At 41.5% G+C, this 25,239-nt stretch overlaps 1 protein-coding gene and 1 pseudogene across 1 annotated transcript in view; both read right to left on the bottom strand.

The window, feature by feature from the left end:
• Window positions 1-15,592, bottom strand: part of LOC122642816 (ubiquitin carboxyl-terminal hydrolase 5-like) — a 47,834-nt gene extending 32,242 nt beyond the window's left edge. Inside the window, exons 1-3 of the mRNA XM_043836416.1 lie at window positions 15,419-15,592; window positions 2,681-2,941; window positions 80-224 (exon numbers count right to left, since the gene is read on the bottom strand). Coding sequence (XP_043692351.1) covers window positions 80-224; window positions 2,681-2,941; window positions 15,419-15,543 — 531 coding nt within the window. The 5' untranslated portion in view covers window positions 15,544-15,592. The remainder of the gene's footprint in view (window positions 1-79; window positions 225-2,680; window positions 2,942-15,418) is intronic.
• Window positions 15,593-15,836: 244 nt separating this feature from the next.
• Window positions 15,837-25,239, bottom strand: part of LOC122643448 — a 41,965-nt pseudogene continuing 32,562 nt past the window's right edge.

Here is a 25,239-nt window from a genome sequence, read left to right as displayed (position 1 = left end):
TCAGACATGCTCTTCCTGACAATTAAAACCACCCTTTAACTGATAACAAATACTCTATGATAAGAAAAGCCAAAACCACCTTCTTGCTTATTCTGATTGTAGCACGTTCTTCTTTTGGCATCGCAAATAATTGAAGGCACAGAGGGTAGACTTCTATAGCCAACTCTGTCTGAGACAAACCAGCACTGATCAATTTCCGTGCCAATGTTGGACCTCCACCATACCTGAATCCATATCAGAGATACATTTGCTTCCAGAATGTGAGTCTTCAACATTTTCCAGTTTCAGAAGCATGTTTTACATCACAAGGAGATTACTGTTCAAAAGAAATAACAGAGTAGCAATATCTAGGCAGCTGGCAGCTTGCTAATGTTTTCCTTTAATAAATGAAAATCAGGGGTACTGCACACAAAAATGGCTGCTGCCAAGATCGATTCTTGTAGAGAATAGGGACAAGAATGTTGAAGGTTGGTGGTGGTGATGATGTAGATGGTTAACTTACTTGGTGAATTTGGCAGGTGTAGTTGATGATGAATGGAGCTTGATAATTGTTAGAAGTTGTCAATGTAAGGGGGAGGGAGTCGTGAATTAGCGCTAGAGCTAGTTCACGATTTCCCTCTTAGGGGTTTTTGGTCTTTTTCTTTTTACCCTATTGTTAAACTTATTAATATTGAATGTTTTGGGGCAGTCAGTGTGTTGCGTCAAGAAACCGCTTGTGGGTCCTTCGGGTGCCGCAACCTGCAAAAAGACCCTAGTGACAAGGGAGAACCAGTGTGGTTCCGGTCTAGGACTCTCCGATGCCTAAATTAGATCTCTCTAAACAACAGATGAATAATTAGAATTCAAGATGGGTTAATGGTGTAGAGTACCTCGGAATTTATAGTGAAGTATGGCGGTGTGGAGAGTCCCAGTTGGTGATGAGTAGTCCTCATAGTAGATAGATGTTCCTCGTTAGTAGGATTATCACTTAGTCGGTTGCTCCCCCATGGGAGGTAGAGTCCTAGTAGGGAAGATGTTCTCGGTAGATAGACATGCATGCGCCCTTGTATGTTGGATAAGATCCTCGGTGCATGAGTCCAACTGAGATTGTACCTCTTGTAGATGGTACCCGGTCAAGTGGTGAGGTGAAGTATATCTCGGCGATGATGCCAATGGCTTGTGTGTAGTACTTAATCTTGAACTTTGAGTGACCTTGTTGGTTCTTTTCCTTCTGGGCCAATCTGACTTCTCTATTGTGTCAATACAATGCTCTCAGATGTTGTCGATGTAAGGGGGAGGGAGTTGTGAATTAGCGCTAGAGCTAATTCACGATTTCCCTCTTAGGGGTATTTTGGTCTTTTGCTTTTTACCCTATTGTTAAATTTATTAATATTGAATGTTTTGGGGCAGTCTGTGATACGATTGTGACCCCCAACTTGTCGCAGCAATTCTTCCTCTCTTCTCCTTTCTTTCTTCTTTATCTTTAATATTATTACAATAATGTAAAAAAAAAAAAAAGATAATTGTAGACAACTAGGGTCCCACTAATGTCTCAGCCATAGGAGTCTCACCTAGGCCACGCTTTAGGAGTACCACCCAAGCAAGCTTGATAAACTCACAAACACTCTCAAAAGAGAAGAAGACAAGTCTTTTTTTTTTCTTTCAAAATTCTGGGTTGCCTTTGAGAGCAGCCAGGACTTGCATTATATAGAGATGGAAATCTTGAGTACATCACAATAACATTAAAGAGACCCTTAGAATTCCAAAACCCCTTTGGAATTCCCCATACATAGATAACAAATCCTACATATGGAAAACTGCCCCCAAGACCTAGAAAGTTGTGCCCAAGACATAGGAACTACAAACAAGGAAAATAATAAATAAATCTAGAAAGTTGAAAAGACTTCTACGAAGATGAGAAGTCATAGACTTCTTGTTGACTTGCGGGCCCAACTTGGCAGCCCCAAGAGTCCATGATTGGACTGGTTGGGTCCAAAATAAAGCTTAGTTCTTGCTGGGCCCTATTGGGAACTTGGGCTGGAACTGGGCTGGGCTTGAACCAGCCGGATGCTATGCATCAGGCGGATTTATGGCAACCAGCTATAAGCCTATAACTATAGCACGGAAGTTCTGTTCCCCAAATTCGGTGGAAATGTAGTCCATACCATCATCTAGTAACGGGTTAAATTTCGGACCAATCTGACTTCTCTATTGTGTCAATACAATGCTCTCAAAATTGCTTGAAAAAGTCACTTCAACCGAGGGCCTCCTTTTCTGTTGTGTTTTTTTTTTTTCAAACCTGCAGTGAGGATTGTTTCAAGAACAGGACAAACAGAATGGGAGATGCCCCATAGCCCATAGATGGCAGGTGGACCATACGCTTGGTATGGACCACCATTTTTGACGTTTGCTCAATACTCAACAGTCAAAATGGCCAAATCATCTGTCCACTTGGAAACAGATTGAAAAGATTGCAAACCTCTTTTGTTATTATAAAAGCATCCACAACGAAACTGTAAATTTAATCATATCAGAGTTGAAACAGTATGAATAAACAATATAAACAGGCAGAAAACCACCCAAATTTATACTTAAAGAAGGCAACAGGAAAAGAAGACCAAAAAAAAAAACACTTGAAGCCACACAGAAAAGGTAAGGATGCCATTTCACTAATGGACTTGTAAAATTACATCATAATTACCATACAAGCAATTGCTTCCAAACTTCTTGCGGAAGCAATATATAGTCACGACCTTCTACCAAAGCATCATGAAGCTCCAGTCCCAAATTAGATTCCTCTGATGTCCCATCATAAATCAAATCAGAATTATCAATAACCGAAGGTCTCTTGAAAGTCTTTGAACCAGCTGATTCACGATATTCAGAATCATACAATGATGATACATCACTTGTGGTGCTTGCTTGGTCCTGGTTCACATATTCAAGCCAGTTTTGCCACCATCTGTTGGTAATAAAATGGAAATCAGAAAATTACGTACAGGTCATTTTTTACCACAAAAGATATAGAATTGATAAAGCACATTGAGCTCTACTAGACCTTAAATTCAAAAAATACAAAATGTAAAATTTTGCAAATAACAAGGACAACAATTTAGTGCAGTACTTAGTCATATAAGAAACCGGACCTCATCACTTGATTGGAGACTTTATCCTTCAAATCAATAACTAAAGGGTGGGGGAAGCTAATTTCATATGCAAGGCCTATCATAGCAGAATACTTCACATGGAAATGGTAACTCATGTCGCAACAGAAGATATACACAGAAAACCCATAACGAAGCAGCAATACTCATCCCAAGGTACACTTCAGAAGTTTAAGAAACAATTCTTTTATGACCCAACCAAAAACTCATATTCTTAGTGATCAGGTCCAGTTCACACCAGAAACATGTTCGCTGGATATGTCAAAAGAGAAGCCACCACCATATCCAACATGTTTAGACAAGTACTTGCACATGTCTAAGTGTGTCCATAATAATAGGTTCAAAAATTTGTTGAGTTGAGAAAGAGGGAGACAGAAAGGGAGTTTTTAGGCCATGGGAATCCAACCTATCATAATAAGCTACAGCCACCATATGTCATGTAGTGTAAAGACAACATACATAACTTAACCACTCACCCAGACACATAAACACAATAATATAATTTTTGCAACACAGATAGATAGTTATATCATTCAAAAACCAACCATTCCCAGTCCCAAATCCTCATTTTTGTGTCCATGAAGTCTGATACATCATGCCTACATCAGAATCCAAAAGCTACATATCACTGTAAAATAAGATCACAACTCTCCAGCAAAATTATAATGGAGCAGAAGGTGGTAAACTTATTCCTCATGTCAAAGACATAGCAATGCTAACCAGAAATTGGTAATCATGCGAATTTAGTGAGGATTAATATCATAGTCATATCCATAGTTCAAGAACTCGCGAGATCTCGGTTTTTCAGGAAGTCGAGACGAGTTGCTATACGATTTTTAAAAGTACATCTTCTCAGTCAAGATGTCGCGAGATATCGAGATCTCGACATCTGGACCCCAAACTCCTTTATATGAGTGCCAGATCTCAAGATCTGGGCGAGATCTCAGTGGGAAATCTGGGTATACAAACACCTATAGCTTGGTATACAGACACTTATGTATACCTAATATCATTTAAGTAAATGTTTTTGTATTTGAATTTCATTTACTTAAGATATTATTCATGAATAAGCAAATACCCCCCTATTTGAATCCAATAAAAATAGTTAAAAAATAAAATTCCAAAAGGAAAAAAAATCAACCTCCCAGTTCAAGAAAAAAAACTGGATTTTCGACAATAGGTGCAATTTTCAACTTCCTAATGCTTGGGTTTTTCTCAATTCTAAAAATTCCATAAATCTTAATATGGTAAAACATTGCTAAAAACCAAAAGTGCTTTAAAATATTCATTTGTTATGATGTACAAAAAAATATTTTCATTCAGAGCGATTTTGACAGCATTCGTGCACACCAAATTAAGTTTGACCGGTACATAACTCCTTCAATATAAATCACATTTTGACAACTTTCCAACAAGTCCAAGATTGCTTAAATCTGATTTATATTGAAGGAATTATGTACCGGTCAAACTTAATTTGGTGTGCACGAATGCTGTCAAAATCGCTCTGAATGAAAATATTTTTTTGGACATCATAACAAATGAATATTTTAAAGCACTTTTGGTTTTTAGCAATGTTTTACCATATTAAGATTTATGGAATTTTTAGAATTGAGAAAAACCCAAGCATTAGATAGTTGAAAATTGCATCTATCGTCGAAAATACAGTTTTTGTTCTTGAACTGGGGGGTTGAATTTTTTTCCTTTTGGAATTTGATTTTTTAAATATTTTTATTGGATTCAAATAAGGGGTATTTGTATATTTATGAGTAATAACTTACGTTACTTAAATGATATTAGGCATAAATAAGTATTTGTCCTGGTTTCTGTCGTGATTTCTAGCATAAGTGTCTGTCCTGGTTTCCCACTAAGTGAAACTCCTATTAGGATTTTGTTTTTGCAAAATCTGATAGTGTCATTATGTTTAAATGGCCTAAAATAGGCTAAGTACCAAGTTTCAGACCCAAACTAGATCTAAAACCCACCGAAACCAGGTTTCGAGTTGGAAAAAAAAAAATGTACCAACACAACTGAGATCTCGGTTTTTCCCAGGGTCGAGTTGGGGTCGAGTTCCGAGTTTTAGTACCTTGGTCATAATCAGAACTTGAAGATGGATCGATTCTAGTAAGGGAGAAGAGATTTACAGCAAGAGGAAGAAGAAGGAGAGAAGAGAAGAGGGAAAGAGGAAGAGAGTTTGGGAGAATCGATTATGTGTGTTGAGTGATTCTCAACACACATATTCACTTCATTAGTAACTTCTAAGAATTACATAGACCTCCCTAGGAAGGTAAATAGAAATAAAGAAGAAATAACAACAATACACCTTAGCCATGTCTAATAATAAGACAATGACAGAATAACCCTTATACAACTATCTAATAACTCTAACACTCCCCCTCAAGCTGGAGAATAAATGTCACACATTCCCAACTTGCACAATAAGGTACTATATAGACTAGAAATGAGACTCTTGGTAAAGATATTTGCTACTCGATCATCTGTCTTCAGAAAGGGAGTACAAATGCACCCAGAATCCAGCTTCTCTTTGATGAAGTATCGATCAACCTCAATATGTTTGCTTCGATCATGCTGAACCGGATTATAGGCAATGCTTGTAGGAGCTTTGTTGTCACAATAAAGTCTCATTGGCCCTTCAGTTTCAAAACTCAAGTCTTGAAGTAGTCTCTTTATCCATATAAGCTCATACATTCCATGAGTCATGGCCCTAAACTCAGCCTCTGCACTGGATCTAGCTACAATTGGTTGTTTCTTGCTCCTTCAGGTAACTAGGTTAGGTTACCACCCATAAAGGTACAATACCCAGAAGTAGCTCTCCTATCAGAGACTGAACCAACCCAATCAGCATCTGTGTAGCCTTCAGTCTGCAAATGATCATGCCTAGCAAATAGAAGACCTTTTCCTGGACAGGATTTCAAGTATCTAATGATGCGATACCCCATATCCAGATGTCCACTCCTAGGAGCATGCATGAACTGACTCACCACACCAACTTCAAAAGAGATGTTTGATCGAGTCAAGGAGAGATAGATTAGTTTCCCAACCAATCTTTGGTACTTTCTTGCATCTATAAGAGAAGAACCACATTCATCACCAAGCTTATGATTCGAATCAATGGGGGAAATTGCTAGTTTGCACCCCCATCATGCCTGTCTCCTTCAAAAGATCTAAGACAAATTTCATTTGGCAGATGTTGATTCCTTTCCTTGATCTAGGTACTTCAATACCCAAGAAGTATTTCAAAAGTCCAAGGTCTTTAATCTCAAACTGTTTAGCCCAAGACTTCAATCTGTTTATCTCAGTACATCATTCCCAGTTACCACAATATCATCAACATAGACAATGAGAGTATTGTACCATTACCTCTTCTGACAAACAAGGCGTGGTCAGCTTGACTCTGATAATACCCATTCTTCAGGATGGCTTGTCTAAATCTCTCAAACCAGGCCCTAGGAGACTGTTTAAGGCCATAGAGAGCTTTCTTCAAGAGACACACTTACCTTCAGCTGAGGAACACTTAAAACCAGGTAGAGGCTGTATGTACACTTCTTCTGCTAAATCTCCATGAAGAAATGCATTTTTCATATCTAATTGGTACATTGGCCAATCTTTATTGGCTGCCACTGAAAGAAGAACCCTGATTAAGTTATGCTTGGCTACACGGGCGAAAGTCTCCTGGTAGTCAATGCCATACACTTGACTATACCTTTTTACAACCAACCTAGCTTTGTACCTTTCCACTATACCATCGACTCTATACTTGATGATATAAACCCATCTGCATCCAACAGAAGTTCTCCCCCTGGGAAGATCAACTAGTGTCCAAGTATTGTTCTTTTCCAGAGCCACCATTTCCTCAGACATTGCTTGCATCCATTTTGGATTAGATTAGGCCTCTATGACATTTTTGGGAATGGAAGAAGACTCAAGGGCATTGGAAAAGGCAATACCTATTGGAGAAATAGAGTCATAGCAAACAAACTGGGCTATGGGGTTAGTACAGGCTCTCTTCCCTTTTCTCATAGCAATGGGAAGATCTAATTTAGAAGGAGAAGTATTACCTGACTAAGGAGGATGAGACTGAGGATGTGGACCCAAAGAGGGGTTTTGCAGGGTTGCTTTCCCTTCAACTCATACCAGGTTGCTTTCCTTTTCCCTTAAACAAGCATTCACCTATTGTGAATACAACATCTTTGAATTTTATTCCCTTGTATTCTTTTTTCCGCTAGCATCACCACCACTACTAGCATCAATATCAACAACACAATCAGCATCAACAACATCCACTTCTTTGTATTTTCCAATATCAAATAGGAATAGAGAAGTGGAGGTAGGCAAGGGAGATAGAAAAAGAATGACATCAGCATCTTGTTCACTTCTAGTACTCTCCCCCTGAAGAGGATGCTGCGGAGAAGAAAAGTAAGGAATAGACTCAAAGAAAATGACATATTTGGATAGAAGTCGTCTTCGGGAAGGAGGATGGTAGCACTTATACCCTTTGGTTGAATCAGAGTAGCCCAAGAAGATGCACTTGAGAGCTTTGGGATCAAGCTTGGTGCGGGCTGATTTGTTGACATGAACATAACAAACACAACCAAAGATTTTTGGAGGCAAGGAGCAGACTGAGGATTGAGGAGAAAGAGGAGCCAAGGGAGATTTGGAAGCAAGGAGTGGAGTTGGCATCAGGTTAATAAGAAAGGCAGTGGTAAGAAGTGTATCAGACCAGAAAGTCTTAGGCACATACATACCAAAGAGGAGACTCCTGGTGATTTCCAACAAGTGGCGGTTTTTTCTCTTAGCCACCCCATTTTGTTGAGGGGTATCAACACAAGCCAGTTGATGGATGATATCATTATTGGTAAAGAACTGTTGGAGCCCCCCATACATGTACTCACCCCCCTTATCAAACCTAACAATTTGGATTCGAGTACCAAACTGAGTACTGATAAGTTGATAAAAATCCTTGAAAGCATCACAAACATCACTCTTTTGTTTCAACAAAATAGTCCAAGTAGATTTAGAATAGTCATCCACAAATGAAACAAAGTAACGAAATCTAAACAAAGTAGTAGGAGAAGATCCCCAAACATCAATATGAACAAGAGAAAAAGGTGCAGTAGATCTATTACCATAATAAGGATAAGATGTGCGACAATGTTTAGCAAAAATACAAGATTCACACTGAAAGACATAAGAAGAAGGAAAAGAAGTAAACAAGTGGGGTAACTGTCTCCTCATAACAACAAAAGAGGGATGACCCAAACGTTGATGCCAAAGCATTACAGACTCCAAAGTACTACAGTCACTCCGACCACAAACATAAGTTGCAGAAGCAGATTGATCAGGTAACCGTGGTTCAAGAAGGTAGAGTCCTTTTTCCGTCCCACTGTCAATAACCCTCTTTGTCTCCAAATCCTGAAAAAGACAATAAGAAGGAAAGAAAGTGACGCAACAATTTAAGGATTTAGTTAGGTGACTCACTGATAATAGGTTAGTAGCAAAATCAGGAACATGGAAATAGGAGTAACTCTCACATTACCCTTACTAGAGACAGAAGAAAGGGAACCATCAGCAACCCTTATCTTGTCCCGGCCAGAGCAAATGGAGTAGGAATCATAATACTGTGACATACCAGTTATGTGATCAGAGGCTCCAGAGTCAATAATCCAGGTGGGTGCAGTAGAAGGAGCAAACGAGACCTGCAAAGCGGAGGCAGAAGTAGCTGACCCTCCAAGGTGAGACATCAGCCGGCAGAGGCCTGCAATATCATCCTATGAAATGGAATCAAGAGCAGGCTGGGGTCCAGATGTCTCAGACTCAGATGTCACAAAGTGAGCCCTAGCTCCCCCTTACTAGCCTCCACGGGCACTAGATGAACCACCACGCATACCAGGGGCTGCCCATGAAGATCCCAACACCTGTCCTTGGTGTGTCCCAGCTTTCCACAGTGATCACATTCAAATCTCTCGCGGTGATCGCCATGAGTTGGCCCTTAGCCTTTCCCCCCACTTTTCCAATCTCTGTGGGAACTAAAAACAAGAGCAGACCTCTCTGTTGATGGTGCAATATCCATAGTTGTTCTCCTTGTTTCCTCACTTTGCAAGTAACTACATACTTCATCTAAGGATGGAAAGGGAGACTTCCCTAGGATCTACAGACGAATGGGCTCATACTCTGGATTGAGCCCACCAAGTAGAGAAAAGATCCTTTCAACTTCTTGATTCTTATAAGCCTTGGCTTCATCCTTAGAGTTGGTCAATCGAAGATACTTGTAGTGATCATATTCCTACCACAGGCTGATAACAGTGTTGTAGTATTTAGAGATCCTATTACCCTGCTTCATATTGGTGACCTTTTGGTAGATTTGGTACACCATTGCATAGTCACCAACTCGATCAAAGGTCCGGGCAACACTGTCCCACATCTCCTTAGCAGTTTCCTTATCCATAAACTTCCTACTAATTTCAAGTTTCATGGAGAAAACCAACCAAGTCATAACTGTGGAGTTCTCAGTCTCCCACTTCAAATAACCTGGATCAGTAGTGGCAAGCTCCTTAATAAAGCCAGTAATATACCCCAACTTTCCCCTACTTCGCAGGAACATCTTCACAGACCGAGACCAGTCTAAGTAGTTGGTATTGTCCAACTTCACAACAGAAATTTGGGTGTTGACGTTATCAAAGGAAGTAATAGTAGGGTGGAATCCACCAAAACCACCAGTAGAAGCTTCCAAAGGTCCACTGACCTCAGATCCAAACATGCTAGACATTGTGGACATGATATGTAGATACTCAACAAACCAACAACAAACAAAAAAAACTTGCACAACAGTCCAGCCAACAAAGGAGGGCAAATCAACAACCAACAGTCCTGCTAACAAGCAACCCGAGAGCAAATCCTTGATGAAAAATCATGAAAAGTCACAACCAACACTCAGTATGCACTTTGGTTCCATTCCACAATAGCCAAAGGCATTCAAATAGTTGACATCATCAATTAACAGGGACCATCTCTCCCATTACAGCCAATAAAAAACTCAACAACATGAGAAACCAGAATCTGTCGATACCTGGGAAGCACCGATGAGTTGAGCTAAGCTCCTCAATCAGCTCCTTTCAATAACAAACCTGTTGGGGGTCTGAAAGAAGGCCTTCAGGCGAATCAAATGCCTCAGTTCTCATTCCAAATAGTGAAGAGATGAGAGAGAGATGAGCAGAATACTCTACAGGCTGGTGGTAATGCTCTGTCCAGCTTCTAGGGCTTCAAATACACTTTGCGAGCTGGGAATCTCTCTCCATTGTTGTTGAGTTGAAGGATACAGCTTCAAAGAATGTAGTATGTGTGATTTTTTAGAATAACCTCTAATGGAATCCTGTACCTTCCTAGGGTTCCAAGAAGAGAAGAAAAGAACCAAACTCTCAAACCAGTGAAAGTAGCTCTGATACGAAGTTAGAACTTGAAGATGGATCGATTCTAGTAAGGGAGAAGAGATTTACAGCAAGAGGAAGAAGAAGGAGAGAAGAGAAGAGGGAAAGAGGAAGAGAGTTTGGGAGAATCGATTATGTGTGTTGAGTGATTCTTAACACTCATATTCTCTTCATTAATAACTTCTAAGAATTACATAGACCTCCCTAGGGAGGTAAATAGAAATAAAGAAGAAATAACAAAAATACAACTTGGCCATGTCTAATAATAAGACAATGACAGAACAACCCTTATACAACTATTCTAATAACTCTAACAGTCATATCATAAATAAAGGATATTGGATGGGATCATGGGACACGGACACCCTTCTCCCAACTCATCATCATTGGGAAAGTGAATTGAAGCATTCTGAAATGAGCATTGAATGGGGATTTGACTTGGGATTTACTGGAGCTATTTTTTCTCCAAAATATGCTGTATGGCTGATCAGCCCTTATCCTAATCTAATTAAGCATTGTGAGAAGATGAACAGGGAGGGACCCCTCCCTCAATAAGGATTCTCCAAAGGCCTGATGACGAAATAATCCATCCATGGAAAAGAGTATTTCAAATTGTGGACCTCACAATCTTAAAAAATAAATAAATAAATAGTAATATTAATATCAAGCTATCAGCATCTGATACCATTAAGGACTCGAGACAATGATTCATGAAGGGAGGCTACTCAAGCACCAGATTAGCAAATCCACCACAAATTTTTTCCTCTATAGGTAAACTACATCTTTTGGACACACCAATTATTTCAGCCCCGATCTCCCTAACTTTCTGCACATATAATTAGTCCCATCCTCATCGCCTGAAACAGAAGAAGCTTAACAACCTCCCCGCATTATCCCACTATCCCTGCTTGTCTGCATGTTTGGTGTATGCATTTCTTTCTTTGCCCTACCAATAAGGATAGGATTGGACAAAACCCATGTTGATGAGCAACTAGAACCATGGCTTGGGAGACAACAGTTTTTCCCACCAGATGTAAAAGTTGAATAAACATGGAAAAAAACCCATAGGTGAGAAATATAAAACAATAGAAACTGTGGAATAATGAGTCTGTGGTGCACATTATTAAATATCAAGTGCCTTCAGGTTTACTGGCCATTGGTTGCTACTTTCTGGAGGTTGCATCAACATCCATTAGAGAAGATATTCTATGAAAAGGAGCGGGCAGAAGAATGGCGGATAGATTAGATATAGTTCAAGCTCATTCATGGGGCCCACAAAATGAGACTGGCTTGGATGGAAGGATTTGTCCGGTGTCTGCAACCACCTAGGCAGGCTGAGAGGCTGAGGACCAAAGGATTTTTTTTTCTCGATCATTGTATTGATAGGGATGCTAACACTTTTATAAGTTTTCTGGTTCATGAATCCTAAAATTTGCCGCCCTCCTTTCTTCACTTCCCCAGACTCTATCTGGGACAGAGCTTCTATCTTTAAGATTGTTAGAGGGCAATTACATAGTTTGAGACTTTGAGCATGAGTACTTTGCAAGCATCCTGGCATGTCATTAGCACATTCCATTGATTCTTCAGCTTTTTTTTCTTTTCTCCTAACAAATTAATCAAGGAAAAAAGACAATAAATCAAATCGTAAGACTATTATCATTTCTTTCGAGTAACAATTTAATCAAATTTGAAAAATAAAGAGGACGACTGTTTCTGATAAACTATCTCACTGTTATGATCAGATAGAGATTGGAATTAGATTAGCTAGATTGTTGGGTAGTTAATTAAGTGGTTTGTTAATTAGTTAGCTAGGGTTGGGTTGTATTGCCCTATAAAAAGGGAGTTTTACTGTATTCAATGGGTATGAATGAAGAAATTAGTTAATAGCTCTCCTCTCTCAATCCCCCATTCTAGGAGGCTGCCCCCTCGTAGTGGCATTATCCCTTCTTCCTCTTCTCTTCCTCTTCTCTGTTTCTAGCAGGTCTATACATAATCGCTTCATTGGTGCTTTCATTGAGAGCCTCGGCAACCCCCATGGCTGATGGACTCCGCCTCACCCCATCCTCCATTTGTTCCCTTTGATCTTCCCCGATTCAAAGGTATCGATCCAGTCGGTTGGATCGTCAAGGCCGAGCGATTCTTCGATTACTGGGGAGCTGCCGATGATAAACGACTTCTCATTTCCGGCTTCCACATGGATGGCCCTGCCCTCCAATGGTTTCAGTGGATAAATTCTGCCGCCCAGTTCACCGACTGGTCCACCTTCGTTTGGGCATTGCAGATTTATTTTCCTCCTATGCTTTCAGAGGAAGAACAGCCCTAAAATTACACTGAAAATGAGGATGACAACACTTCTGTTGGCAATGAGTTTCAGCCTCATTTGCTGAGCCCGTGTGATGAAGATAACATCATCCCCGAAGATCCGACGCCCTTTGCAGCTCCGGAGATCAGATCTGCCATGGCTGCGTCTTCATCCACCCCTGTCGCTGCAGTTGCTGCCAAGGATGTTGCCGTTAAAGAGACGGCCGCAGACACGAGCTCCTTTGCTGCTCTGTTTCCTTCGGAAATCTCCCCGCCACCTGTTTGTGAGAATGCACAAATTGATCGAGGAAAGACGGAAGGTGTGACGTCCAAGACAACGGTGATTGTGTACTCTTCTCCAACCTCTGCATTGTCTTCATCTCCTCCGCCACCACCTCTGCACGTATCCAGCTGCCGGCGTCTCAACTGTTGGACCAGGGAGGGTCCGGATTATAGGGATGCCATGGATTCCATGATTGGGTCTTATGCACAGAGTGATTGTGCAATTGAAGCCCTGGAGTTTTTCCGGCGGATGGATTTCAATAAGATGGTGATGACCGGAGTAGCAAATCCTCCATGGCAGCCAGTGCCCACATCATCGTCCTTCACCGAAGCCCCTGAGATCCGCTACGTTCCAACCAGTACCAGCGATAATCTACGGATCATGTTACGGCCGGAGGGACCGGTGGTCATATCTGCCCTGCTGTTGTCATTGCCAATGAACTTTGTCATTGCCGATGAACTCAAGATTATTAACCCTAGCATTCAAATCCTCTTCGTTGGAACCATACATGTTCAGACTGTTTCGTCTGGCGATATGAGCAGCGCTGACAACATATACAAATCGATTCAAGCTCATCAGGAAACGGCTGCTCGACTGCCTCCGATTGAAAAAGTTTGGACAGTTGACAGTAATAGGCACAGCAAGCAGAGAAAAGAAATATTTGGATCCAGAAAAGAAAGCGAGAGAAAAGTAAGAGAGAGGAAAGAGATAAAACGATGGGAGAATAAAGTAGGAGAGAGGAAAGTAAGAGAGAAAAAAGTAAGAGTGAGGAAAGTAAGAGAGAGAATAGGAAGAGAAGAGGAAGAAGGGATAATGCCACTTCCAGGGGGCAGTGGAGGATTGAGAGAGGAGAGCTATTAACTAATTTCTTCATTAATACCCATTGAATACAGTAAAACTCCCTTTTATAGGGCAATACAACCCAATCCTAACGAACTAATTAACAAACCACTTAATTAATTACCCAACAATCTAGCTAATCTAATCCCAATCTCTATCTGATCATAATGACCTGCTTTTAAAGATAGCGTGAGTGCATGAGTAATGATGAGTATGGGGTACGGTGTGATGAGCAGATGAATAATAATGAGTGTGGGGTATGGTGTGATGGTCAGCTGAATTTTGTTGAGAATTTCAAAATTCTCCTATTAACTTCAATGTTCGACGGGCTTTCGGTCATAATGCAGGTTCGATGGGCAAAGGAGAGCCCAATGTTAGATAGGTCTACACCAATATTAGATGGTCTTAACTGGGCTCAGAGAAGGTCCCAAACCAATTTTGATGGGCTTAGGATTATTAGTCTCCAGGTCGACATGGGCTTTGGCTACCAGCATGACCCCCATGCATTCATGCCTATCCGTCTTCAGCGAGATGAACCACAACTCCGATTCAACAAGGTCCACCTCCGATCCTTCCTTCAGCCTTCAGGTGCCGTAGGGTACGTCAATCGTGGAAAACTATACTAGTGGTGTGTGGGTTCTATGAAGCTGAACCTTGAGGACAAGGTTCTCTGAAGGGGCTGGCAATGTTATGATCAGATAGAGATTGGGATTAGATTAGCTAGATTGTTGGGTAATTAATTAAGTAGTTTGTTAATTAGTTAGCTAGGGTTGGGTTGTATTGCCCTATAAAAGGGAGTTTTACTGTATTCAATGGGTATGAATGAAGAAATTAGTTAATAGCTCTCCTCTCTCAATCCCCCATTCTAGGAGGCTGCCCCCTCGAAGTGGGATTATCCCTTCTTCCTCTTCTCTGTTTCTAGCAGGTCTATACATAATCGTTTCACTCACTTATCCAAAGGAAAAGTAACAGTGATAAATTCCAAGTTGAATGATAATACAAGCCATAATAATCTCTAAAATCTCTAGTTTCAGCCAACGATGCTTCTGGTAATTCTTCAATTTAGCTGTCTTAAGCTAACAAGAGCGGGGAAAGGGAAAAAAAAAAAAAAAGAAGGAAACTTTAAAAAAGATATAATAGAAAACCCATCTCTCGGCCCTCGATAAGAGCAAAAACACAAGCAGTAAGACCGTGGTTTTCTTAAATCGGGAACTGTTCCGAACATTTTCCGTTCTACAAATACTCGTATTTGGGTTTCCAAATCCGTAGCTTTCTGAAAGTAAAGTATAGACAATAAAGTAGGAAAAACGATAAATGCATCAAACAATAAGAGAGAGAGAGGAAGAAATGAATCTATGAGTGATGATGAGCCAGAATATAGAGAGAGAAAGGAAGTGGAGGGAATGAACCTGTGAGTGATGAGAAAGAATGCATCTCCTTCCCTGGACTGAGCTTCGGCAGCCATGGAAATATCTCTGATCACAAGTCTCTCTTCCTCAGGGGTGAGCTCTGAACTACAGATCGGCCCCTCCATCTCGCTTTCGGGTTTCGCCCACCCCTTTGTCCGAAGCTACAATGGTACAACCAACAAGCTCTCTCTCTCTCTCTCTCTCGCTCTGGTTCGCTAATTCCTTTATTCGAAAGGGGTTTTTAGCATTTCAAAGCCCTGTAAAACTTCCAATTTACGCAAACAGGGGTACGTGTCTATATTTTTCACACTTTTCACTTTACCTGAGATGCGTCCACGTGGAAAACTCAAGAACAGTTTTTATTTTTTGGATTCAATACGCATACCCCCTAAAATGCACCTAATATTCCTCATGCCCCCTAAGGTTTTAACAAGTCCATACGCACCCCCTGAAAATTCCACATACCATCCCTACTTTACCTTCCTAAAGCCATTTAAGTCCACACCGCCGACACCGGGTGTTAAATGCTAGAAAATGACCAAACTATCCTTTCTTCTATCTTTTCTAAAATTTGAAAAAATGTAATTAACCTGACCTATTTGCTAAAATTTGAAAAGACCAAAATGCCATCATCTTCTTTTACAATGTAGATACCCAATACTACTACTACCACCACCACCACCACTGCCACCCACCAGTAACACCATCGCCACCGTGAAGCCCCACCTCCAGCACCACCCTTTCCTTCTTATTCTCCTTCTTCTTCTCCTTCTGTTGTTTTTTCCTCATCGCCACCACCACCAAATCCCGACATGGTTCCCCTTCGACCGATATTGAATTGTGGTAATGGTAGTATCGGATCTTTGTCTCCATCTTGTGCAACGTTTTCCCGATTACGTTCTCCGACATGTGTACTCCCGTCGAGAATGCATTCTTCGCTTGTATCACGTACTTCCTATCTCTCATGATTCCTGTGCAAGACTCCCTAAATAGCAGCTTCTCGAACCCCCATTACCTGAAAATGTTAAGATCCCACCACAAAAATAAGGAGATTAATACATAAACCCAAAGATAATTCTTGACAACCCAATTCCAAAACAACACCACTAACAAACAAATCATCAAACATAGAACTTCTGTAACTCCCAATTGAATCCCTAACATTGACTTCAAAAGTTAATAGCATGAATTGCTTGTACTGCCATTCTGCTCTGTTTCTCGCAACTGAAGAAACAGAGAAGGGAAATCATGGGAATTACATTATCGATTCTCTATTCTTAGTAAGTCCTCAAGGATTTTTCCCTTCCCTTATACCAATCGAAGGGATTTTACTCCTCTCCATTTCCCAATCTGTTATTTCTTGTTATTTCCCCTTTGAGAATATGACACGTGTCACTTTTTAATCCAATGGTCATTAAAAAGATCCAACTTTAACCCAACCCCAACCTTAACCTAACCCACCTAACCCATTCTCTCTCCTCTCTCACAACACTGTAAACCATCTCTCCGACAATTCTCCGGCTCAAAGAAGAGAACTCCTTCGTTAGAAATCCAATCAGCTCCAGATTTCAAGCAAGGACAGTAACTCGATTCTCCACTGATTACAGCCCTTAGCATCACCAAGCATCAACAACTGAGTGAAATTTAAAGCTCTAAAATCACATTTGGCCATGACAGTTTCATGGTTCTTTAAGGGGTTGAATTTCATAGCAAAGGAAGACTTATGCAACAAGCACCTGGGGTTTGAGTCGCCCTAAGGTGGGGAATCTTAACTCTAAAGCTTGAGGAACGAATATTGGTGAGGAAGGAGATCGAACCAGAATTTTTGGGGCTGTTACTACCATCCAGAACAGAGCATGGAAAGAGGAAACAGAAGAAGGATCAGAAAAATAATAGGAGAGGAAGAATAAATCAATAGAGGGAAGAGATGCATGCAAGGCTCATGACTGCCATCGTCTTGACCCAAATAAATTTCATTCATTCCAAAAACCAATTTCCATCGTGGGATACATTCCAAACCCTAACCGCAACTTAATCAATTAGATTCCAGGAAAAGTTTCTAGTGGATTCCTGAACTGGATCTTCTATCCCTTCTCCTATCTTTTCTACTTTCCAGGTGAGAACTTTCACTTTTCATCCCTGTGATATCTTGTTTGCCGGAAAATTTTTAACTTCTAGTTTGTGCTTTATTTCAACTTCAATAACAGCATAGATCTTTGAGAAAATTGTTAAAGGTTCTATTACTAATTCAATTTCAAGTTTCCTGTTTCCAGTACAACTCTTCAAAATCTCAGTTTTCTGGTTTTATCTTTTCAATTTGATTTCTTTTATTGATTCTGGTTTCAGTTTGTTGCATTAATTTGATTCTGTTTAAACCTGTCAAATTCTGGAATCACATAGAGAAGTTTTTTTGTTTGTAGATGTATGGTACGACAAGCTGATAGATGGAAACTTCACCATGGACGCCTCGTTGCTCAATCTGGAGCACAGGGCTCCACTCGAGTTCTGCTCTTCATTGAACCATGCCCTCTTTGAATGTCAAAATTTTCTTGGGCATTCTCAATCGGATCCTCTTGGTCAGGTGCTCACCCATGTAAACGAAAATTTTGTGTTGGGAGAGGGGTTTTTTTTTCTGAAAAAATGTTGGTAGAGATTGACGATGAAGGCGTAGGTGCTGACGTGAACCCGCATCTGATTAGAGGAAGAAAGCCTCAATCGGTAGAGGTTAACGATGAAAGCGTCGGAGAGATGGAGAGTCATCGGAGAATCGTGGGAGAGATGGTTTTGCCGTGTTGTTAGAGAGGAGAGAGAATGGGTTAGGTTAGGGTTGGGGTTGGGTTAAGGTTGGATCTTTCATGACGGTTGGATTAAAAAGTGCCGCATGTTGCATTCTCAGAAGGGAAATAACAAGAAATAACAGATTGGGAAATGGAGCGGAGTAAAATCCCAATTGAAGCATTTGGCTTTCAACCAGGAGAAGCAAGACTTTTTATCCTAAACGGTACTGAGGAAAGAAAATTTCTGCTTCTAGCAATGGAAAATAGGAAACCCAAATTTAAATCTAAGTGAGAACCATCTTTCTAGTTTACTTACTTTGAGTAATCCTACGTGGAATCATTCAAACAAAGCTTACTGGACATGGGATTCTGCTCAATTGTGAATTGGGTATAATAAAACAACTCCTGTAGAACCGATTCCAATGCGTTTCCATCGGGCAGATATATATACTCATCGACATCGAAGTAAAAAGTCCAATTCGCAGCGTGTTGGTGCCGATGCAAACAGTCGTTCACCACCAGAAATTGATTAAAATAATATCCATCAAACTCTGATTGCGCCCTATTGTCCTGAATCGTCGCCCTGTCGGCTTACACCCATGGCTCTAGCCATCACTATCGGCGTAACTCCTCTGACATTGTGAAACACGAAATGCGAGCTTGGCCCGTAGAACCAAGCTTGGTAGGCCATCCATTCACTTATCCTCGCAACGGTCAGGTTCCCATACAAGGATGACCCACAATAGCGATACTCGTACTTATACGGAGGGCGATACTTGGTGTCACGTCCTTATCCCGATGTAAGATATTTTACCACATAGGGGTATGATTGGGACAATCACACATCATCCCAACACCTATCAGGATCGCAGATACAGTGTCCCGAGCCATAGCCCACCCTGTCATCACGTTACGACGACAGAAAGGAACGTACCGAAAGGAATAAATCATTCCAATCACAGAGTTAGAAGAGGCGAAATTAAATTCAAATATGTGAAATTATAGAGCATCGGTTCTCTAATGGTAACACATAGTATAATATCATTGTCCGTAACCATTCGATCTCTCCTAATAATTAAACATACAGTTTGTACATGGTCGTGGGATGAATACAGAAATTAAATGATAAATAATTGCCCCAAGGGCACAAATCCTTGGGTGTACATCTACATCCAAGTCACGGTCATCAACTCCACTTGATTCTCATCCAACGGTGCTCGTCAAGAGGTTATCTGCATATAAACTAAAAAGTAGTTGTACAACGGGGTTAGCTACACTAGCTAGTGAGGAAGCAAAGGGGAATGCGCATACATCACACAAACAATATCAAACAGAATGATGCATGCTAATGTTAGATTCATTTTCCACCTAACACACAATTCTATTGGTCAAGTATATGCTACTGTGATAACTCGGGAGACACTGAGGGTCACTTATCCTATCGCCCCAGTGAAACCTCAATTATCACAAGGGGACCTGCGCCGGTAGAAGCCATCATGACCACCCAGTGGCAAACCCCGATAACCATCACTACCCCTGTTCTGGCCTCTCCCACCTCTACAGACCACAGGTGCTCAGACTATCCAACACATAAATCCCTGTTGGTAAGGGTTGTAGCATAAGGGAACAAGCATCCTAGCCGCAGATATACTATATGCAAGTCCTATCATCCTGAGAGGTATTTCGGGTGCATCAACGTCCCATTCCATCTAGTACCCGGGTACCAGCACGGTACAGCATATACAGTTCAGGATGGCATATAACAAATTTTATAATTAAATAAATTGGGGTTCTGGTACTGGCACACTCGGCACCGTAGCCCGATACATTGATGAGCATACTATCACATTCTCAACAGTTCACAATTAAATAAAATGCAATGCGCACCATGCTTATAAATATACTATAGCATGCTTAATGTTGCCAATTATATAATAATCAAACCCAACAAAGTCACCTAGAACCCACTCACCTAACTCGGGTGTAGCCCGGCGTGATTGGCATGAATCTCACCGAACATCGGGTGTCATCCGGCGTGGTTCACATGAATCTCACCGGTGCACCAACCTAGACATACAAAAAAAATCATTAAAACAGGTATAGAGGGGTCCTATGCTAGGCCCTCAAGATTAAAACCAAGTTTCAACCAAGACAGCACGAGCGGACTCATGGGCGGTCTTAGCAGAGGTGAATTCACCCCTGACTCCGTTCAGGCTAAAAGGTAAAATCAGAGCGAGCGGACCCATGAGCGGAACCTCTTACTTGGATCCGGTGGTGCATCCGTTTGACACCTAAGACAATCATAAAAGGGAGCGGATCCACTGGCTGATGTGCTTCTTCAATCTGCCCCTGCATCCGTTCAATTTCCTGAGACAGACCCTAGAGCAACAGGCCCCGGGCGGAGGCAAACAGAGAGAATCCATGCCTTCGTCCGCTCTGGCCAAGGTGCGAGGTTTGTATTGGGCGGACTGACGGGTGGTACCACGATAGATGGATCCGATCGTTCGTCCGTCGACAGTCTCTTCCAGGATTCCAAAGAGTTTCAGCTCCAGCTTGAAGCTTGGAGCTCCTTAGCACCTCAGGGTCATGGAGGGGGTGTCTAAGCCTTCCTAGGGTCACTAGATTCTAGGCACACCTCATGGATCCAAGATCCTACAAGGTTTGGTCTCAATTGGGGTCCAAAGGTTGGGTTTTCAAGTTCAACCAGGGATTCAACAGCCATGGCTGTAAATGCAGCATTAAGGGGTTCAAACCGGATCTAGGTCAGCTCCATTAGAGCTCTGTCTAGGGACCGAACTCCACCTTGAGTCCCAAATGGAACCCTAGGTCCGTCCAAGCTCAAGGAATCTACCAAAACACAAAGGGAAATGGGGGAGAGTTAGGTTTGGGGAGCTTACCTTGGTGGGATCCTCCAATGGAGGAGTGGGGTCCAAGGCTAGGTGAGCCCCCTTGGCCTCTTCCCTTCCTTTCCATTTCTTCTCCTTCACCTTCTTCTTCCTTCTTTGTCCAGTTAACAAGAGAAGGAGATGTGGGGCAGCCAGCCATTTTGGCATAGCTCGCATCTTCTTCCCTTCCCCTTCTACTTCTTCCCTCTTTCCTTCCTCCTCCTCCTTCTTCTCTTGTCTCTTCTCCTCCACGGTTTTGGGGAGGGGGAGAGATATGAGAATAAAGGGGTTCTCTTAGCTTTAAGAGGGGGTAGAAGGGTCCTTAGGGTGTGTTTGGTTAGGGGTCTTAGAATGTAGTTGGGTCCTTAGGCTTAAAATGGGTTTTGGGTTAGGCATTAGGCCATGTTTGGTCCAAGTCATGGCCCTTAGGTCCATATAGTTAAGTATGGTCTGTTTGGATTGGGTCCAAGACTCTCTTAGACTTATTAGCCCTTAGGTCTAGTTTGGTTCTAGTTAGGTTATTAAAACCCATTATCTCCCTAAGTTAGGCTTTGTGGGCCCCACCTACCCAATAAATGGTAAGGGCAGGGGTCCACATGGTCCAAGGGTTCAATTAGGGTGTCCGAGACATGGGTATGTGGGTCCCACAGGAATATAATCTAAAAAGGCAGATGACAGCACGGGCGGATCCTCGAGCGGATTCAGTAAGAGTGAGTCCGTTCATAACTCCGGTGCTTTTGTCATGGCCCAAACTTTGAGGAAAGTTGCGGGGCTTTGGCCCACACTTCCAGGCCTTCGAGGGGGTTCTTATTATAATATTTTCAGTTCGAGGTCATTAGTGTTGACCATGGTCATAAGGCATTATCCATTGGGTAAGGTCTGGATTGTCCCGGGATATAAGGGGATATTTAGGGTGCGGATGTAACATCCCCCTAACCTTATTAAAAATTTCATCCTCGAAATTTGAGGCAACCCGGGTCTCAAGAGCAAAGGCTTGTTGAACAACAATACCTCCAAAATACCCACTACTTGAACTAAGTCAAGGTCGGGTCAAGGTAAGGTAGTGTCCAGTTGACACAACAAGTCAGGTTCCACACTTACTTCCGTACATGGTCACCTTACCACAGGGGTGTGGTCCACAATAGCCTTGACTCTATTTGATTCTAGAGCCGGTGGTCATAACATACTAGTAGGTCAAAGGGTATTACTTGGTCTAAAATCTAGGGAACTTTCCTGTTCTAGGTGGCCTAGTCTAGTGTGTAGGGCACCACTCTGACCTTCATAACTCTAGTCACATTTGGGTTACAGGACTCAACCTGTCTAGTCTCCACTATAGGGTTCACACTCTGAATGCTTTCACTTCTGGTTATCTTATTACCTCACCCAACTTTAGAATGAGTTGGAATATTGATGGAATCTCCTATTGTTCACTCCCAGTACGGAGGGAACGCATTTGGTGACCCATTACTCCATTCATATCTGTCGTTGGAGAAGGTCTTGTTACATCCTTCAGTTTTAGCTTTCAAGGTCTTTAAACCCATCTCACAGTGACTCCACGGGGAAAAGTCCTTTATGGTTCTCCTTCGAGAGCCAAACAACCTCCTATGGTAGGTCTAAGTCAACTCATGCTAATTAATTTACCCAGTCCTTATCAAGTTTATTTACCATTAACCCGTGATCAACATGACCAAGGGTCTAGGTTCAACTAAGTGACCACAGCAAGGCCAAGGTAAGGTTAAACTTGTAGTACCAGAGAATCACTCTAGCCACACAAGTCCAAGGTCTTAAGGGACATATATATATATAAACATATATCACATCAATTCATATGCAAAGATTTAAGAATTACATTCATACCCCTATGAACATATCTGTCACTTAGGTCAAATCACAAGAACAAAAGTTCTCGAGTACGGTTTACTAAGTCTTTTTGAAAGGTCAACTTAAGGTGTAGGACTCCCTCTATGAGTCTAAACATAGTTTGGAGGAACCAAGTAAAGTAAAAATAGAGTTGTCACTAACTCATGTGTCATGAATGGCCTCCAAATACACATGGCCCTTGTGGCTCATTTGATTGAACTAGTCCAAGCCAGCCTATTACCTTTCCTTACCTAATATCTACCCACAGGGTTAGGCTTCCTATCCATACGGCCTGAGTCCATTAATCTACGAGGTCTAAGGGTCTTCATCCCCAAGAGTAGCTCTCCTCCCTTTTTGGTAAGAGGGGAGTCACAGCGCACACTATTGCCTGTCATTCCTTATCGGCTGGTCTGGCCGACGTAGGCCCAAGAATATAAACATCATGGTTTGCATCTAAGGTAAGCAATTAACCATGAATGGGCCAAGCAAAATGGGTGTCCAACCTAGGGTATAGGCATTGAATCATCACACAAGGGGGTGGTCAAAAGGTCTCTAATGCCTAGGAGCTAAACTCTAAAAGAATAGCGAGCGGACTCACGAGCGGTATCAGTGCTCTGGTTCCGTTCATGTTTCCTTCGCAAGACAGGGAGAGCGGACTAACGGGAGGATGCAGAACATGAATCCGTTCATTTGTCCGTTCGTAGAAGGTCAAAAGTCTAAGAGAATATGAATCCATCGGATCTACGGGCGAACTCATGGTGGTGGATCCGTTCATTGATCCGGCCAGTTATAACATCACAAATTTTCAAATTTTTAAGCGGGGCGGATTGACGAGTGGAGTCACAATAACTGATTCCATTCGTTCGTCCGTTTGAGGAATTTCAACAAAAATGGAACCGAGAGTTTCAAAACTCACTTTGGCTCCAAGAGAAAACACAACCGCAGGGAAAGGAAGAAAGGCTCTACAGATTTCTTGAGGAGTTCTCTTGCAACTTCAAGCCTCAAAGATCACTTCTCAATCGATCAAGGTAAAATTTCTCTTCTCCATTTTCCTTTCAATTCTCTATTCTTCTCATTGAGAGATTCCACTTGTGTCTCTTCATCTTCTCCTTCATTTCTTCTTAGACTTGTGATCATTCATTCCAAGTATGATCATGTCTTGACTTTACTTGCATTCTTATGGCCATATATACCATGTTCATGCCAAAATCGATTTAGACTAAGGCCTTTGGGTTTGATTCAAGCTCTAACTATCAATGCCACCATAGGGACAGCTTCTTACTTGTTCATTGCCTTCTTCTCAAGCATTTTAAAGATTGCTTAACTTGTTTAGTTAATTATCTTGGATCGGTCCTAATCCTTGATTGGATAAACTCTTCAATTCCTTAATACTTGAGAAATCTTTCAAGATCCTATTTAATCCATTACATGTACCTAGACTTTGCCAAATCATTTCATTGATATACCATGAAGTACATTTCTTATACATTGTATAACAGTAGATAAAATTCTTGGAGTCTATCTTCTTTTCTTGATAGTTCATCCTCTTAATGTATTCCCAAATGCATTTTATATTCTTGGAATTACTTGCACAATTCTTGGCATTCATTTTTTTCCTCAACAAATGATTCTTGTCTCATGTTGGGATATTCCATTCCATAACTTGTTTATTTGACATATAATGGGGTGTAAGATAATCCACATATGCTCATTGCTTACATCAGCCCTATCCTTCACATCCACACATAAGGGGTTACACGTGGGGCTTTGTTTGCATAATATTCTTGTCTCTTCGCCTTGCCCCAAACACATCTCCAATGATTTTCCATGTTCCCATTATATATATTATCATGGCCTATATATATCCTTTTGATCATGTGTAATCATCTCTTCAAATCATCTCCACATGACTTAGGCATTTTACTTTTCCAAACTTATTTACCAATCACATACATCATTATTCCCCCTTGGCTTATCTTCTTGCTATTCTACTTGGTATTGCCTCATGTGTGCAGGTGGCCTCATGGCCCCAAAAAGAAAGAGGGACACTGCTATTGTGCCTGCCATTCCTATCACCCACCAGGTGCCTCAGTTGACCACTGAAGGGGCCGAGGGACATTCCTGGGGACGTCTTTTTAGCAAGAGAATCCTCATGGAAAGGGACATAACAGTGGAGGAATTGTTGGCGTACCAAGTGGAGACTAGATTTGAGAGGTTGGAGTGGTCCAACATGCTAATTCTGCCCGAGTCCTACTACCTTGCCCTGATCAGAGAGTTCTACTCAAACTTGCTGCTGTCT

Source organism: Telopea speciosissima, chromosome 10, assembly GCF_018873765.1.
Source record: "Telopea speciosissima isolate NSW1024214 ecotype Mountain lineage chromosome 10, Tspe_v1, whole genome shotgun sequence".
Taxonomy (NCBI): domain Eukaryota; kingdom Viridiplantae; phylum Streptophyta; class Magnoliopsida; order Proteales; family Proteaceae; genus Telopea; species Telopea speciosissima.
This window is presented reverse-complemented; position numbering and strand designations above follow the sequence as displayed.